Here is a 15,641-nt window from a genome sequence, read left to right on the forward strand (position 1 = left end):
CTTCAATCAAAGAAAAGTTTTTCAATAAAAAATTAAGGGTTTTAAATGCAAATTTTTCAATCTCAAATATTTTTTCGCATTCAAACACTTTTTTCTATGATTGAAAATTTTCTTTTTTTAATTGAAATGATTTTTCTTTTTGAAAATCTTTTTTTTTAACTTCTTTTTTTGATTGAATAATAAAGAGAAAAATGTCCTTGCCAAAGACAAATCAACATTACTTCAATCAAAAAGTTGCTTCAATTAAAAAAAAAAAAAAAACTTGACTGCAAAAAAAATATACAGTATATATATAAAAATAGCTTTCACATGCATTTTTTGGGGTTTTAAATTTATTTTTGCATTCAAACAGATTTTATTTTGATTGAAGCGACTTTTTTTGGTTGAAAATATATATTTTGATTGAAGCAGCTTTTTTTTTTTTTTTGATTGAATACTAAAGACACAAATCTACCTCCACCACCGGCGGGCGTACCATATTCAATGGATGACGATCTTGGCGAAAAGTATTGCCTAAGCAGCCTGATTTAGAATTCCCCTCAAGAATGGTGGGAAACAAAATGCTCATTGTTAACTTATTATTTCAAATATTCTTGTAAGTTAATTCTATTGCTGACACTGCATTTTGGGGTCATCAACATATTGTGCCCTCCTGGCCCCAAAAGTCAAACTCTGCCGATGAAAAAAAAAAATATTGGAAATATTTAATATGTTAAAGTTTTTATTATATATCGAGTAGAACATAATATTTAATCGGACAATATTTAAATTAAAAAAGAAATATGTAAATGTAAAGTAAAATAAATTAAGGGTCATTCAGGGGCTTTGATGGTCCTGAGGCACAGGACAACATACTCGGTTGCCCCTCCTGTCGACCGGCTTGCTTACACATCACTTCCTGCACATTTTGGGGCATTCCAGTGTTACTTCTTGTATATTTTTTTGTAATTTTCTGTTTATCTAAGGGCATTCATTGTTCACTTTCAGTCGATGAGTCATTTTTCTCCCCATTGGAAATGAAAGGGACCATCGGAAATAAATGAGAATGTTTTTGTCATAAAACTATTCTTTTGTCTGCCCTGATTTCCTAAATGATGCGAATTGGTTAAAACCGTAGGACGGGATAGATTTTGAAATTTTAAATGTTTTTTGCAACTGGAAAAGAACATAGCTTTTTTTAATTTATTTTTTTTTATAAATTATAGTATGAGATGAGCACAAAAGTGTCGTGAGGGATTTTTGTGTTCTACCTCTTTTAATTTACTGAACAGTGGCAGCTCATCAATAGAAGACGCTGCCGAGTCCCCTTGAAGTAGACGAGGTGAATGATTGAAGTAAAAATATAATATGAAAGTATTACAAATTATGTCTATTTGTAGATGAACAGGATAAATTGCATACTGTTAATGATGACTAAATTTGATTCTTTTGCTGTAACATGGCGCAATGAGATGGCTTTTTTTTTTTTTTTTAAAGGGATAAATTAGATTAAGGTACACAAAGAAAGGCAGCCCTCTATCAAACGAGTGCCAAATGTCTGGGACCGGGCCCGAATAGTTGCTTTAAAGAGATTAAAAATTTCCTGAATATATCAGTGAAAACTAAGTTCTAAAGAAAGTACGTATACTGTGATCATCATGTGGTGTAAATGTTAGCTGTGACCCTTCACTTTTCACATTGTACTTAATTGCCTATATTGTCCGATTTAATTTTTTAATATACTTGCTATGAAATCTGCTAGACTAAGGACTAACTAACACAATACAGTTAGTTAGTAAAAGACTGAAATTGATCATGAAATCACCCATTGACGGCAATAGACGTCCAATGTATTTCAAGTTTCAACTGGGAGGGGCTGGAAGCGATAAAATGTTCGCTTCCAGCCCCTCCCAGTTAAAATGGAAGTCAAAGAACCTAAAGTTTGTTGTATTAGGTGTAAACAGCCTACTGTTTCAATTGGAAAAGACAATTAATTCAATTATGGTGAGTACACATATATTGGCCTATCACTTAATTACAGTTCTATAATGGCCACGTTTTTGTACATCTGAAATAACATCTCCATATGTTGTATTGTGTCAGCTGGTCATTTCATCATAAATTAAGCTTCGTCATCCAAGCGCAATCCCTGAAGCAAACAATTGAATAAATCACTGTGACAAGTCAGGCTGACTTGGATGTTGAAGTGAACTATCAGTCACGGTTGGCCTGCAGAAAGGACAACTGTCTGCGGCATTGGTGTCTCCTCTAAGCATTGTCAAGTTTTATGTAAGTTTGGGCTGTGTGATTATAGCAACAACAATCTCAAAAAAAAAAAAAAAAAAAAATATTCATGTTAAGGTCATGCGCGATTTTCGCACTCACGTGAGTTTATAATTTAGGTTTTGTGTAATATTGCTCAGGTAACAGAAATGAACACTCATGAGTAATTAAGGGTTCATTTTAATAAATGTTCGTCAATAACATTTGTTATTAACTCCAATAAAGAGAATTTAAAGGTCTTCTAAAAAGGAGGACATTTTGGGAAAAAAAATTGTGCAAGAGTTTTGGAAACTCACGGTTGCACCAAAAAGTTTTTTTTACCCCGCCCCAAAAAAGCCATTTTCACCAGTGGCGGTTTTTGGGGTGGGTTCTCAGGGGCACTGGCCCCACCTCTAATTTGAATGGCCCCTGAAATACCCACTTTGTTGTTATTTACGGTGTTCCCACTTTAGCAAATAGCATTGCAATCGGTGAATCCTTTTTTTCTGAAGTGAGAGAGAATGAGATAATGCTGTTTCTAGAGTATGTTAACTATCCTATACGAATTATTACAAACTGATTCATCTTTGCTTGGTTGCAAGGGCGTAGGTTTGTTCTCAACATTGGTAGGGACGATATAACAGCATAACTTGCATGTACACTTTTTGCTGGGGACGAGACATTAATAAGACCAAACAGATTGGGTGAATGGGGGTCAGGGTGACATTTCTCATTAATATGAACCTAATTAATTGATAGGCTAAATGATCAATGCAAAATAAATATGTATTGACTTATACTAACTTTCCTGTGTTTTGGTTCGTATGATACACTGTTCGATTCAAACTACTATAAACTACTATAGAAACATTTTGAAAATTTCCAGAATGTCTGGATTTATTAGCTAATTCAAATAGGAATATTTGCACATAACTTAAATTTTATGAACATACACAATAAATACAAACTTGTTAATAATCTCTTAACTATCCAGGAATGTAAAAAAATAAACATTTGTCTTAAGACCATCCAACATTGTCTGTCTAAATAAAGACAGTAATATAACGGAAAAAACAGTCAGGGAATAACAAAAATAAATAAAAATGGAGCCTTCCTTAGGTTAAAAACGACTGCTTTTTGTCCACAAGCACAGCAAAACTCAACCATAAATGAAAGCTCCTTTGGGCTGCTTTAAGACCACATAAATAAAATGAAATAAAAATAACAATTGGAAAGAAGAGGGTAAACCTCGGTTCACTACATTTCTCACAGTTTAATTAATGTTAAAAGTAGAAAACACATGCAGGAGGACACTTCTCTCTAAGCAGCTTCCTACTCGAGCTTTGCAAGTTCACACAGTTTAGTTTTATGCTAACTCTGATGCAGGTTGGATTTTCAGTAGCAAAATTTGTGGTATGTTCCCCACCTCCACAACATTGACCAAATTTTATATTACTTGCAGTGGCTGCTGTTGGCTGCCGGCAAATCTAATATTCCTCCTATTCGAAGGGGGCATAGAATGTTGTCGACATGTTGTATCATCAGCCAATCAAACGTGCGTTTGAAGGGGAAATAAATAGACTGGCACATTCAGCAAGTCAAAAGGGATAAATGTAAATCAGAGCATAATGAAAATAAATGGGCACCGCATTCATATTGACTTTGCGGGGCCTTTCAAAAATCAAACGTTTCTGGTTGCTATCGATGCCCATAGTAAGTGGCCAGAGGTAGCTATCATGAAGTCAACCACATCGGAAAAGACAATTGAGAAGTTAGGAGAGATGTTTAGTCGTTTCGGAGCCACTGCACAACTCGTGTCAGACAACAAAATAATTCACTTAGTAAAGGTGGGATCAATTCTATCGTTTTAAAATATGGGAAGATAATCCAAATGACCTATATAATTGAAGTCATTGTAAAATGCTAATTAGGTAACTTAAAAGTTGGTGGGGACAATTTGAGCATCCTAAAGAGTTGGTAGTGTTATGTCCCTACAATCCCTATGCAGACCTACGCCCTTGCTTGACAGTGTCACGCAAAGATGTTTTTACCGCCACAGTCAGGATAATCTGCATATTGTCTTGTTGACCAAAACAAACAAATATGGCAGCGACACTTGACCCCTGAGGGTGACATGTGACCCCTTTTTGGCCCCTGTTTCATGAAAATCCTAGAGCCGCCACTGAATGGCACAAACATAAAAATTCAAATTCTCAAAATATCACTTGTTCTACAGTTTTTGTGTGATTCACCTAATTCACAAAAAAGCATTTCAAAATTTCACAAAATAAAGGTGCACATAAGCTATCATCCAGTTTTTGGAATAAATGAACAACTCCGCCAAAATTTCACAGTGGGGCATTTTCAATTGCCCCATTCATTCAACACCCACAAAAACATTTTATTTTAGGGCTGCCAAATTAATCGCGTTAACAGGCGGTAATTAATTTTCTAAATTAATCACATCAAAATATTTAACACATTAAACACATGCGCGGAACGACTCACTCACGCATTGCCGCAAACAGACTTCAATGGCGCTGTTTTATGTATACTGAGAGCTAAGAGGCAGAGACAAGTGAGTGGAGTGGACACAGGTATTCAGTGGGGCCGCGCTATGTATTGGCAAAGGTTTTGGCATCTCTTCCACAACAGTAATAGCTATTGTGGCGAGCCACGTGGGGAAGAAAGACAGGAGATGATCCTTTTCTTTACTCCGTGTATTGTACACAACGCAGAGAAGATATACCATTTGCAGCCACCACTGACAGTCATGGTTTTCCAACTTCCCATCATGCATTTAGGCAGAAATGTTAAGTTGCTACAGTATCATTTACTGAAAGCACAACAAAAATAATATTCCTATCTCTCATTAAAAAAAAAAAAAAGTTCACAAAAAGAAAAGCGCTTAATGCAAAGAGAACTGACATTCCCAATCTAAATAGCTATGCAAAATAATACTCAGACTTTGGTCAAACTCTATTCAAACATTTCGTTTAGCTCAACAAATATACTAGATGGTAATATTTAGTCACAATATACAAACTCACATTTATCTTTTAAGAATTACAAGTCTTTCTATCCGTGGATCCCTTTCACAGAAAGAATGTTAATAATGTTAATGCCATCTTGTAAATTTATTGTTATAATAAACAAATACAGTACTTATGTACATTATGTTGAATGTGTATATCCGTCTTATCTTTCCATTGCAACAATAATTTACAGAAAAATATTGCATATTTTAGAGATGGTTTGAATTGCGATTCATTACGATTAATTAATTTTTAAGCTGTGATTAACTCGATTAAAATTTTTAATCGTTTGACAGCCGTATTTTATATTTTCATTTATTTTTGACACAAAGTGACACAGGAATGGCCCCATAATGTACAGGAAGAGACCCAAAATCATTTCATTAATTTTTTCTAAATTTAATGGCACTGAAACATAAGCATTCATAGACAACCCTCCTGGTTCAAATGAATTGGACGCCTATTGTTGTCAATGTCAGGGAATTAGTTGGGTTTTTTTTTTTGTTTGTTTAAACAACTTTCTATATTTACTTTTATTTCTTTGTTTTGATTTTGGTTTTTACCAGTACTTTTTCAAGGCAATTTTCTATACTGTTTTTTTATTTTTTTAAATCAATGCTATTTTTATGCACTTGTGTATTCCTCCAATTTATTTGTAAAATGTAAATTCAGGTATGAACGGGTTAAGTTAAATCAATCCTAATCTTTCACAGTGAATCTTCCATGGAACATATGCTTCTTTTGTATTTCGAGGGAAAACTGGTTAAGTGGATTAAACTAGACAAAAGCCTTGGATTGAAACGTTGCTAGTATTTTTGAGTACTGCATCTTTCTACAAACATAGGAGGACATAATGGACCGTACATTTAAACAGTTTTTAGTACTTATTTAAATAGTTTTGAGCCTAAGGATGTGCGATAATGTGTTAAATTATTTTAAATATTAAACCTATTTAAAATGCACTTTTCAAAATCGTTTCATAGGCTGCCATTGTCGACGATAGCCGTCCAACCCATTTTGGCTGGGAGGGTTGACACGTCTATAGTAGTCAATGGCAGTGTAACGATCTTCTAATGCCATTTATCCCATTTGAAATGGAAATGACAGTGAATGTAAAGCTGTAATGATATTACAACCATTAAACAAATATATAACTATTAGTAGAAGCAGAATTAGACAATTGTTAGCCAACTTACCAATGTGAAAGCTGCGTAAAAATGATGTTGAGCTCTCCCTGCATGCGTTCTCCTGTCTGACTGTGTTATATCGTGTGTGTGCGCGTGTATGTAAGTGCGCGGGCTTGTGCAAGGAGGAGGAGTAGATTACAAATAATGTCAATTCTTAGTCAAGGATTCTTGTTCATTCACTGCCAGCCCTACCACTTCAAATGTAAGTAGGGTTGCAAGCTTGATATAACAACTCTTACCAAGGAGACACAATGTGGAGAGGGCATACACCTAGGAATGGGAAGAATACAGTATGAACAGGGAAGATAGGTCAGATATGGGAAAATTTCAAGAAATAGCAGTCAGGCATCGTAATGCATTTATATGCATAAAACATTAGTAAAATTTAATGTTGCTCAGAGACGATTATCAGCTTGAAAGGTTTTTATTTTTCATAGCCAAAAGACTGCAGTATAACAATAGCCATTGCCTTCACTATTCTAGCAGTCAAGTAGTGTTTTAATAACATAGATACTGTAACTACACCATTTATTCCAATTTCAAGAGGAAATGTCTTAGACATCAGCACCATACATCTCTCACCTGAAGCTGCAAGATGCCTCTGTGGATGGACAGACAAAAAAAAAAAAAAAAGGTAGCAAAGCAAATACACTGTCCATAGCCAACAGAATAGTAATAATGCCAGACACGGTGTGTGTTATTTCAGGCAGAATAAAAGCAGCCTGAAGGAATTTAATCTATTTTCTTTTGACATCAGCAAAGTCAAACTGGTTGACAAACGTGCAGCCTTTTTTTAAGCAAGGATGAAATAAAGCAGAGTAAAAAATAGAGGGAAATGAACAGACCCTAACTGACATCAAACAATTGTTATATCCTATCATCTAATCCACTAATTAATCTCGTTTCTACATTTTTTAAGTATCGAAAACCATAAATATTACTATGTCCAGTGGAATTACATGTTTAAGTTTACAGCTCAACTGTGTTTTTGGTACAATAAATCATACTTTACAAAGTCCTCCCACCATCTCTGGGTTTTCCAGTATGTACAGTGACAATAATTTAGCTTGTTGCATATTGAAATGTGCTTGACATCCCACAAGGGAGCAGAAAGCTTCCTCATATCATCTTAACAACTCCAGTGTAAACATCATCTCTTCCTTCTCATCTTTCTAGTGTTTTTCATGCATCTTTGCCGTCAAAAAGCAAGAACCTCAGATTTCGACTGACAAACAGCAGCACTGATAGGCTCGGGAATCTGTTATGGTCCCATGAAACCAAGTTTATAAGCTGAAGTTGTGTGTGGTGGTAGATGCACATAATAAGACAATTACAGTAAGTAGAAGGAAGCAAAACGTTAAATTGATACTTCACCTTTTTTGTTTAGCAAGAAAATAATTAGTCAAATACTTAGTGTATAGGACTCCAACAAGGCTGTGGAAAAGATTCAACAATGTAACTCGGTGTTCGGCAAAACCTCAACCAACATACTAAAAATTTGTATGTTTTCATTAATGTGTGAGTATTAAAGCAGTGAAGTTCAATGTCGATTGGTCGCATTATGATCGCAACTGCAGTGGTCCACAAGAGGAGAAATTTTAACTCTGAGTGGTGGACAGATTCAAATAGGATGTTGGCTAACCCGTCCCCCTCCACTCCACTACTTTGGTTGAACTGTAGCCCAAGTGGGGAAACTTGTGTTGACATGTGCGACATCACTTTCGGTGAAGTATCAGTGTTGCATGTTGAGAACCCTTCCTTTTAATTTCCACTGTTTATTTTGCTGTCCTAATATTACCCCACCAAGCCCCTCCCAGCAATCCTCTTGCCAATTTAGCATCGCGGTTGTTCTCACTGCCTGTCCGAATCCCTTCTCCCGCTGTCCCATCACTTCCTATTCTCTGTCACCTCTTCCAGTGTTTGTTTGAGATTATACTTGATATGTTTATTATTTCACAAGGTTCTGGTTGAATTAATTGCACTTAGTATAGTAGCACAAGCTCTTTGTCTATCATGTAGCCAGGTCAACGTAAAAGCAGGATCACGATTAGTGCTGTGCGATATGGGCTATTTCATATCACAATAACGATATGCAACTATATAATTCAGTTTTAATTATTTGGTAATTTAAATTGGTCACTTTATTTTAAAAATATTAAACTGACTTGCAAATATTAAACGTATTGCTTGCAGTCATGCTGCAACCTAAAATTATCCAGCGTAAGCAGAACTACCACCGTAGCATATTTTTAATAAAATGTAAAGATCTCTATCTACTAATACTAGTAAATGGTTTTGATTTTAAAGACTGCTGTATATTAAAGTAGCATAATAGCATTAATAATAAATCAATTACTATTGATATTTGAACGAATTATGTTGTCTGTGTTTAGTGTGGATTATATGTGTTGCTATTTTCAATTGTCTTGTATGGATTACTCACGTAAGATTGGCAGGAGGAGCTAAACGGCTAACTATTGAGTGGAGGATGATCGGTGACAAATTGGGCACCATCTGTTGACCAAAATATGCATTGCAGGAACAGGTCTATTTAAGGCAATTATATCGATAGACATGTAAAATGTCGATAGGAAATTTTATATCGTTTTGGCGATACTGTATATATTGTCATATTGTACAGCAATAATCATGATCATAAAGTTACTGGTCACAGCACAACTTTGAATGAATGTTCGTGTGCTGCCAGACCTCACAGTTTAAACGGACTGGACGTCTAACAGTGACAAAGTAATGAAAAGATCCACATGATTGGACGTCTATCATCATCAATGTCTAAAAACCTGTGTTTAGACACAACCGTACTCATACCACACAGTCTGGGGATCGTTGTTGGGATCAGGAGACGAGGGTGTGCTTTTTGGGCGTTCTACAGATTTACATCTAATTCTCTCATTGTCTTTCTTTTGGTCACCTGAGTGTTCCTCCCTTAACACCTGTCCGTCTTCCAAGGCGTCGTCCATCTGAACAGCAGGCACAGCCCTCACAGGGGTTACCATGGCAACCTCCCCACGGTGATGGTAAGATGACGGGGAGCCGTTATGCGTCACGGGAGTCCGTCCTCTATCCCGCTCTCTCTCGACATATCGCTCTGTCTGTAGCGTGAGAGAAGATGAATGGTGAATGGGTGAGTTCAAGATGCCGCCATCTCGCTGCTGATTGGTTGAGCTGGCTAAACGGGCAGACAGCGGTCTTTCTCTTCCATTAGCTCCTCCTCCTTGTCTACGGATCACCACATCAGATTGGTTTTGGGGGCCTCCATTGCCGTGAAAACTGTCCGGCCCATTAGAGTGAAGCAAATCAGCAGAGGCAAGGCTGAACGTTCTGCTCAGCGACTGGTTAATTCTTTGGGTCGGGGATCGCCCAGAGGTTTGGGATTGGCTGACAGGCTGCCGGGAAGATGGCTTAACACTTTGGCCTGGCCTCTGGTTAGATGCATGGACGGTGGGAGTAACGTAGCTAGTGGGGGTGACTTGATCTCTGCTGGTGGGAGCTGTGGAGGCTGGACTTCTGGTGAAATATTCTGTCATTAAGTCCTCTCTGCTTCCCGTTGAAACCTAATGAAGAACAAAAACAAATTGTTCTGAGTCATGTAAAGGTATTTCTGTCATTTGAAAAGATAGGAAAAACCTTTGAAGCAATGAAGGAAGTCAACGCATATTGCCTGTTTTATCTGATTGTTATCTGAAACCCATAGTTTTCCTATTACTAAAGCATCATTAGAAAATCCTATTTCTTATGTTTAGCGAAGCTGTGAATTTTTGGGGGATCCTCATTCTGATTTCAGGCAGGGTCGCAAACGTGCGTGACGGGCTGGAATGTAGCAGCTGATTTGTAGGCACAATTTCGCCTCAGATCAAGACTGCAGGTGTTAGAAAGTACAAACATAAAACAACAGTATGACACAAAATTTAGTTTGCTCAGCTGAAAACCATACATATTCTTGACATTAACAAAGCACATCAATAAATATGGCAGTACTGAAACTGATGTCTGGTACATAAAATTTTGCATTCCTAACTGTTGTTGCACGAACAAACTGACCACTAATGGCTAGCGACAACACAATGTTGTGTGGTTTTTTTTTTAATGTACTGTATTTGGTTCATGAAAAACTTAAGAAATAGACATACTTCATATTCAAATAGACAATAACTGTTAAAGAAACACTTGGTAGTTTTCCAGTTTTGGTCAATTGTAGCGACGCCGGTGGACAAAAGCAGTATTGTTTCGCCTTAAGGAACGGCGTCTTCCCCACTCCTGCTCTGCTCTCTCGTCTCCGTAAGTCCGTCTCTCTGATTTTTTTTATTCAACCAACTTAGTAACGCATAGTAACGCACACCTTTCCCACCTCAGTAACGGTAACGGCATTGCCAAGATGAGAAAAGTAATGAATTAGATTACTCACTACTGAAAAAAATAACGCCGTTAGTAACGCCGTTATATTGTAACGCTGTTATTAACAACACTGGTTAAGTGTCATAAAATCATCAACCATTAAAAAAATAAATAAATCTCCCGGTCGCCTGCAGATGGATTACAACATTTCTGCTTCTAGCTGCTCTGTGAAGGATGAATAATAATAAGGTAATAAATCAAGTTGTGGCTGAACAATAGCATATGATGGTTAGCAACCGTGTGGCTTAATGTGGCGACCCCCACCCACCCCCGCCCCACCCGAACTTGTCAGCACTGACGGAGGTAGGCGTCACGCCAGTGAGTGATAGCCAGGATTTTTTTCCTCCTCAGACAAAACTTTTTATCTCTTGTTGCTCTGCCATTATTGCAGAATTCGCACGAAAGCGTTTGACTTCCGTCTTTATAATGAATGGAGAAATGAAGAAGTGACGTATGCCGTAAAGCAGTCGGCACAATTGTAGTCTTTTTGTGTGGCAGGGTTCCTGCCACCCTCCTCAAAGTTGATTAGTGCCGATGAACGCGATACAGACCCCCTCAAGATATAAAAGAGGTGTAATTCAACTCGTTGTCAGTCGACATCACAAATGTTATGAATACATTTTATGAAGGTTGAAAAATTACCTAGTGTTGCTTTAATGCTATGTATACAGTATATTATTGCTAAGTATACCGGATTCTGATTGGTCTATTGTTTGCATGTAGTGCATTGTGGGAGACCAAGTCTATGGTCAGAAAACATGCCTTGCAACTCAATTTCACACAGACGTTTGTAAAAGGCAAGTTGCAGACAGCCTCAATCTGCTTTCAGCTTGGGCTGTTTGGCAAATGCATGGCAGTGAACTGCATACTTGTGTGAAGGTAAAGAATATCCAGGCAGTGAATGGGGTGTAATCAGAGAATGACGATTGTTCTGGTTAATTTGAAAAGGACACAAGTGATTGTCAAATAAATGGGAATAACATTAATGGTTCGGCTTTGGAGATTCATGAAGCAAACAACAATCAAGACCTTTTGGGTTGTTGGTGAGGTGCAATGACACTGATTCAGAATGAACTTTAAATTTGAAAATAAATAGATTTGAGTCATTATTTCATGGCTGAAACGTACAATAACTCATTCCTCTGTTTGTCCTCAATTTTGGTGTTTTTCCAACTAACATGCTGGTTGCTAAAGACAAGTGAATGCTTGTTTTCAAAAATTTCCGGGTCCCTTTTCTCCTAATTTTGGAAATCCAAGAAGTAGCCTACTGACCACCCAAAGAGCAAAAGGTTTCATACGTCATTAATATGTCGAAACTGTACTCTTTTTGACTGTTCAAAAACCTAGGCTCAATAAGAAAAATCGGTCAATGTGACTCAGTTTGCTGTTGGATCGCATACTGGGGCAAAAACTATACGAATAGCAGACTCCTCTGTATGCATGTTTGAATACTACACAGCACGATACATATACGGTGGGGCAAATTAGTATTTAGTCAACCACTAATTGTGGAAGTTCTCCCACTTGAAAATATTAGAGAGGCCAGTAATTGTCAACATGGGTAAACCTCAACCATGAGAGACAGAATGTAAAAAAAACAAAAACTGAAAATCACATTGCTTGATTTTTAAAGAATTTATTTGCAAATCATGGTGGAACATAACTATTTGGTCAATACCAAAAGTTCATCTCAATACTTTGTTATGCACCCTTTGTTGGCAATAACGGAGGCCAAACGTTTTCTGTAAGCCTGAGTTATACTCCCGCGTTGCGGTGACGGCGTAGGGACTACGGCGTCATTCGACATTCGATAGTTCTGCGGTGAGGGAACGCGTTGCTCTGTAACTCACCGCCAAGCTACTAGAGGGATGTGGCGTTATGTTTGTACGGTTTTAGGGCATGCTTGTTTACTTCCGCTAGTCGGAGAAAAAATAAACAATGCAAGATGGAACTCTTGAAAGTAAATATTCTGCTCATCAACACTGAATAAATATGGAACATACAAATGTTGACGGGCAGGCGACGCAGAAGACGGTTTCGAGGCGGTCTGGCCGACTTTTGATTCCGCACAGAGAGTTTTAGACTCGGGTGGAGAGAGCTAGCTGTGGCGGCTAGCTTCAAACTGGCGTCGAGCACTGCGTTCAAGGTCTGCAAAGCCCTCCAGCCTGATTTGTTTGCCGTGTCCTACAACCAGCCAGTGGGAAGCCATAGCAGATTTCTGGCGTCTAGGGAACTTCCCAAACTGCGTTGGGAGGCTTGATTTTAAGGTTATCATAAAAAGCACCGAGGCACTCTCAATCAGTGATGATGTATTGTGTGTGTGAACTGTCTGTTATTGAAAATTAAAGATCAAAACAACTCTTTTGACACCAAATCTGTGCTTTATTCTTCATATACTTGAAACATATGTACACAGTAAATGATGAAGTGCACCAACCAAAAATACGACATAAAGTGATAAAAAGTTTTTGGCCGACTGGGTCACCGCTTCGTGTGGCCACTCGATTCCGACCACCCACGTCTCGGTGGTTCTTCCATTTATTTATTTTTTCGATCGCCGACCTTGCCATTTGGCAATCACAATAATAATTTCTTGACGAGACTTGCTCTTCGATGATACTCCCGTCGGCTTGGTCCATTTTTGCGTGTAGAAAACAATGCTTGATTCTATTGTACAATGGCGGTGTTTTCGCGATAAACCGGAAACAACAGTCTGAGCGGACCAATCACAGTCCGTTTTCGCTACGTCATACGCGTCTATGCGACGCGAAGGTTACAAAAATCGAGAGGTGCGCGTCAGGCTACGGCGTAGGGTCGTAACTCGATTCTTCCTTGACGGCGTAGGTCTGACGCGGAAGTATAACTCAGTAACTCTTCACAAGCTTATCACACACTGTTGCTGGTATTTTGGCCTGTTCCTCCTTCTTACGAAGCCACTCCTTTGTTGCCCTGGCTGTGTGATTGGGATCATTGTCATGCTGAAAGACCCAGCCACATCTCTTCAATGCTCTTGGTGATGGAAGGAGATTTTCACTCAAAATCTCTCGATACATGGCCCTGTTCATTCTTTCCTTTACACAGATCAGTCGTCCTGGTCCCTTTGCAGAAAAACAGCCCCAAAGCATGATGTTTCCATCCCCATGCTTCACAGTGGGTATGGTGTTCTTCGGATGCAATTCAGTGTTCTTTCTCCTCCGAACCCGAAAACCTGTGTTTCCACCAAAAAGTTCTATTTTGGTTTCATCTGACCTTAACACATTCTCCCAGTCCTCTACTGGATCATCCAAATGCTCTCTAGCGAACCGCAGACGGGCCTGGACGAGTACTTTCTTCAGCAGGGGGACACGTCTGGCAGTGCAGGATTTGAGTCCCTTGCGGCGCATTGTGTTACTGATAGTAGCCTCTGTTACTGTGGTACCAACTCTCTGTAGGGCATTCACTAGGTCCCACCGTGTGGTTCTGGGATTTTTGTTCACCGTTCTTGTCATCATTTTGACGCCACAGGGTGAGATCTTGCATGGAGCCCCAAATCGAGGAAGATTATCAGTGGTCTTGTATGTTTTCCATTTTCTAATAATTGCTCCCACAGTTGATTTCTTTACACCAAGCCTTTTACCTAATGCAGATTCAGTCTTCCCAGCCTGGTGCAGGTCTACAATTTTGTCTCTGGTGTCCTTCGACAGCTCTTTGGTCTTGGCCATAGTGGAGTTTGGAGTGTGACTGACTGAGGTTGTGGGCAGGTGTCTTTTATACCAATAATGAGTTAAAACAGGTGCCATTAATACAGGTAACGAGTGCAGCCTCGTTAGACCTCGTTAGAAGTTAGACGTCTCTGACAGCTAGAAATCTTGCTTGTTCGTAGGTGACCAAATACTTATTTTCCACTCTAATTTGGAAAAAAATACTTTAAAAATCAAACAATGTGATTTTCAGTTTTTTTTTTGCCACATTCTGCCTCTCATGGTTGAGGATTACCCATGTTGACAATTACAGGCCTCTCTAATCTTTTCAAGTAGGAGAACTTGCACAATTGGTGGTTGACTATATACTTATTTGCCCCACTGTATACTCTACATATAACATGAAGTAACATTGATTTCTCACCATTTGTGGTGATTTCTGGTTGCTTTCTTGCAAAAACTCCTCCAGTGTTACCATCTCACTTCCAGGAGATGAAGGACGAGCCCTACTCCTAATCCCACCTCCGCGCTGTGGTTGGGCCCGCTGGGGTGTGTGATCATATGGGAGGGTTGCACTGCGTGACAAGGCTAGCTGCGATTGGCTGAGACCCCTTACATCATCACTGGACAGGCTCGACGACCGGAGGTGACTGTCGGTTGCATCTAAAAAAAGAAAATCTTGAAATACTTGGAATAACATAGTCTATCGCTGGATGCTGGTCACAATCTAAACTATTCGGATTTTAAAATCTTTAAATGATGAATAAGTTCATTAAAAGGTTATGTTTCTGTAAACTGATGATGACAATCTTAAAGGTAAACACACTAACTTAGTATTGCGTATAGTTGCTGGCCAGTTAACATGTTGCTTGCTAACATTAGCAGCTAGCGCAAACAGCATGTGGAAAAGGCAAAGAAATAAGCAGAGTTCAGCTGTTATTTGCTCAAAAACAGTTTGAAAGATTTGATTTTAGTGTTTTTTCCAGCTTTCTCAAGTGTAAAAATCTTTCACTATCATTAGAGCACTCAAAACAAGGACAAACGGATTCAAAAACCGTTTTTATCCGACTGCTATCACCTCT

General features: G+C 38.4%; 1 protein-coding gene across 3 annotated transcripts in view; it reads right to left on the minus strand.

Moving 5' to 3' along the window:
• Nucleotides 1-5,123: 5,123 nt before the first annotated feature.
• The window catches only part of ccdc88c (coiled-coil domain containing 88C), a 56,375-nt gene continuing 45,857 nt past the window's right edge, over nt 5,124-15,641 (minus strand). For 2 of the 3 annotated variants that reach the window (XM_057859329.1, XM_057859331.1), the window contains exons 30-31: nt 14,984-15,222; nt 5,124-10,038 (exon numbers count right to left, since the gene is read on the minus strand). In XM_057859329.1, the coding sequence (XP_057715312.1) occupies nt 9,271-10,038; nt 14,984-15,222 (1,007 nt within the window). In that variant the 3' untranslated portion in view covers nt 5,124-9,270. The remainder of the gene's footprint in view (nt 10,039-14,983; nt 15,223-15,641) is intronic. The other variant, XM_057859330.1, reaches the window with a different exon arrangement.

Source organism: Corythoichthys intestinalis, chromosome 15 (genome assembly GCF_030265065.1).
Source record: "Corythoichthys intestinalis isolate RoL2023-P3 chromosome 15, ASM3026506v1, whole genome shotgun sequence".
In the NCBI taxonomy this organism is placed as follows: domain Eukaryota; kingdom Metazoa; phylum Chordata; class Actinopteri; order Syngnathiformes; family Syngnathidae; genus Corythoichthys; species Corythoichthys intestinalis.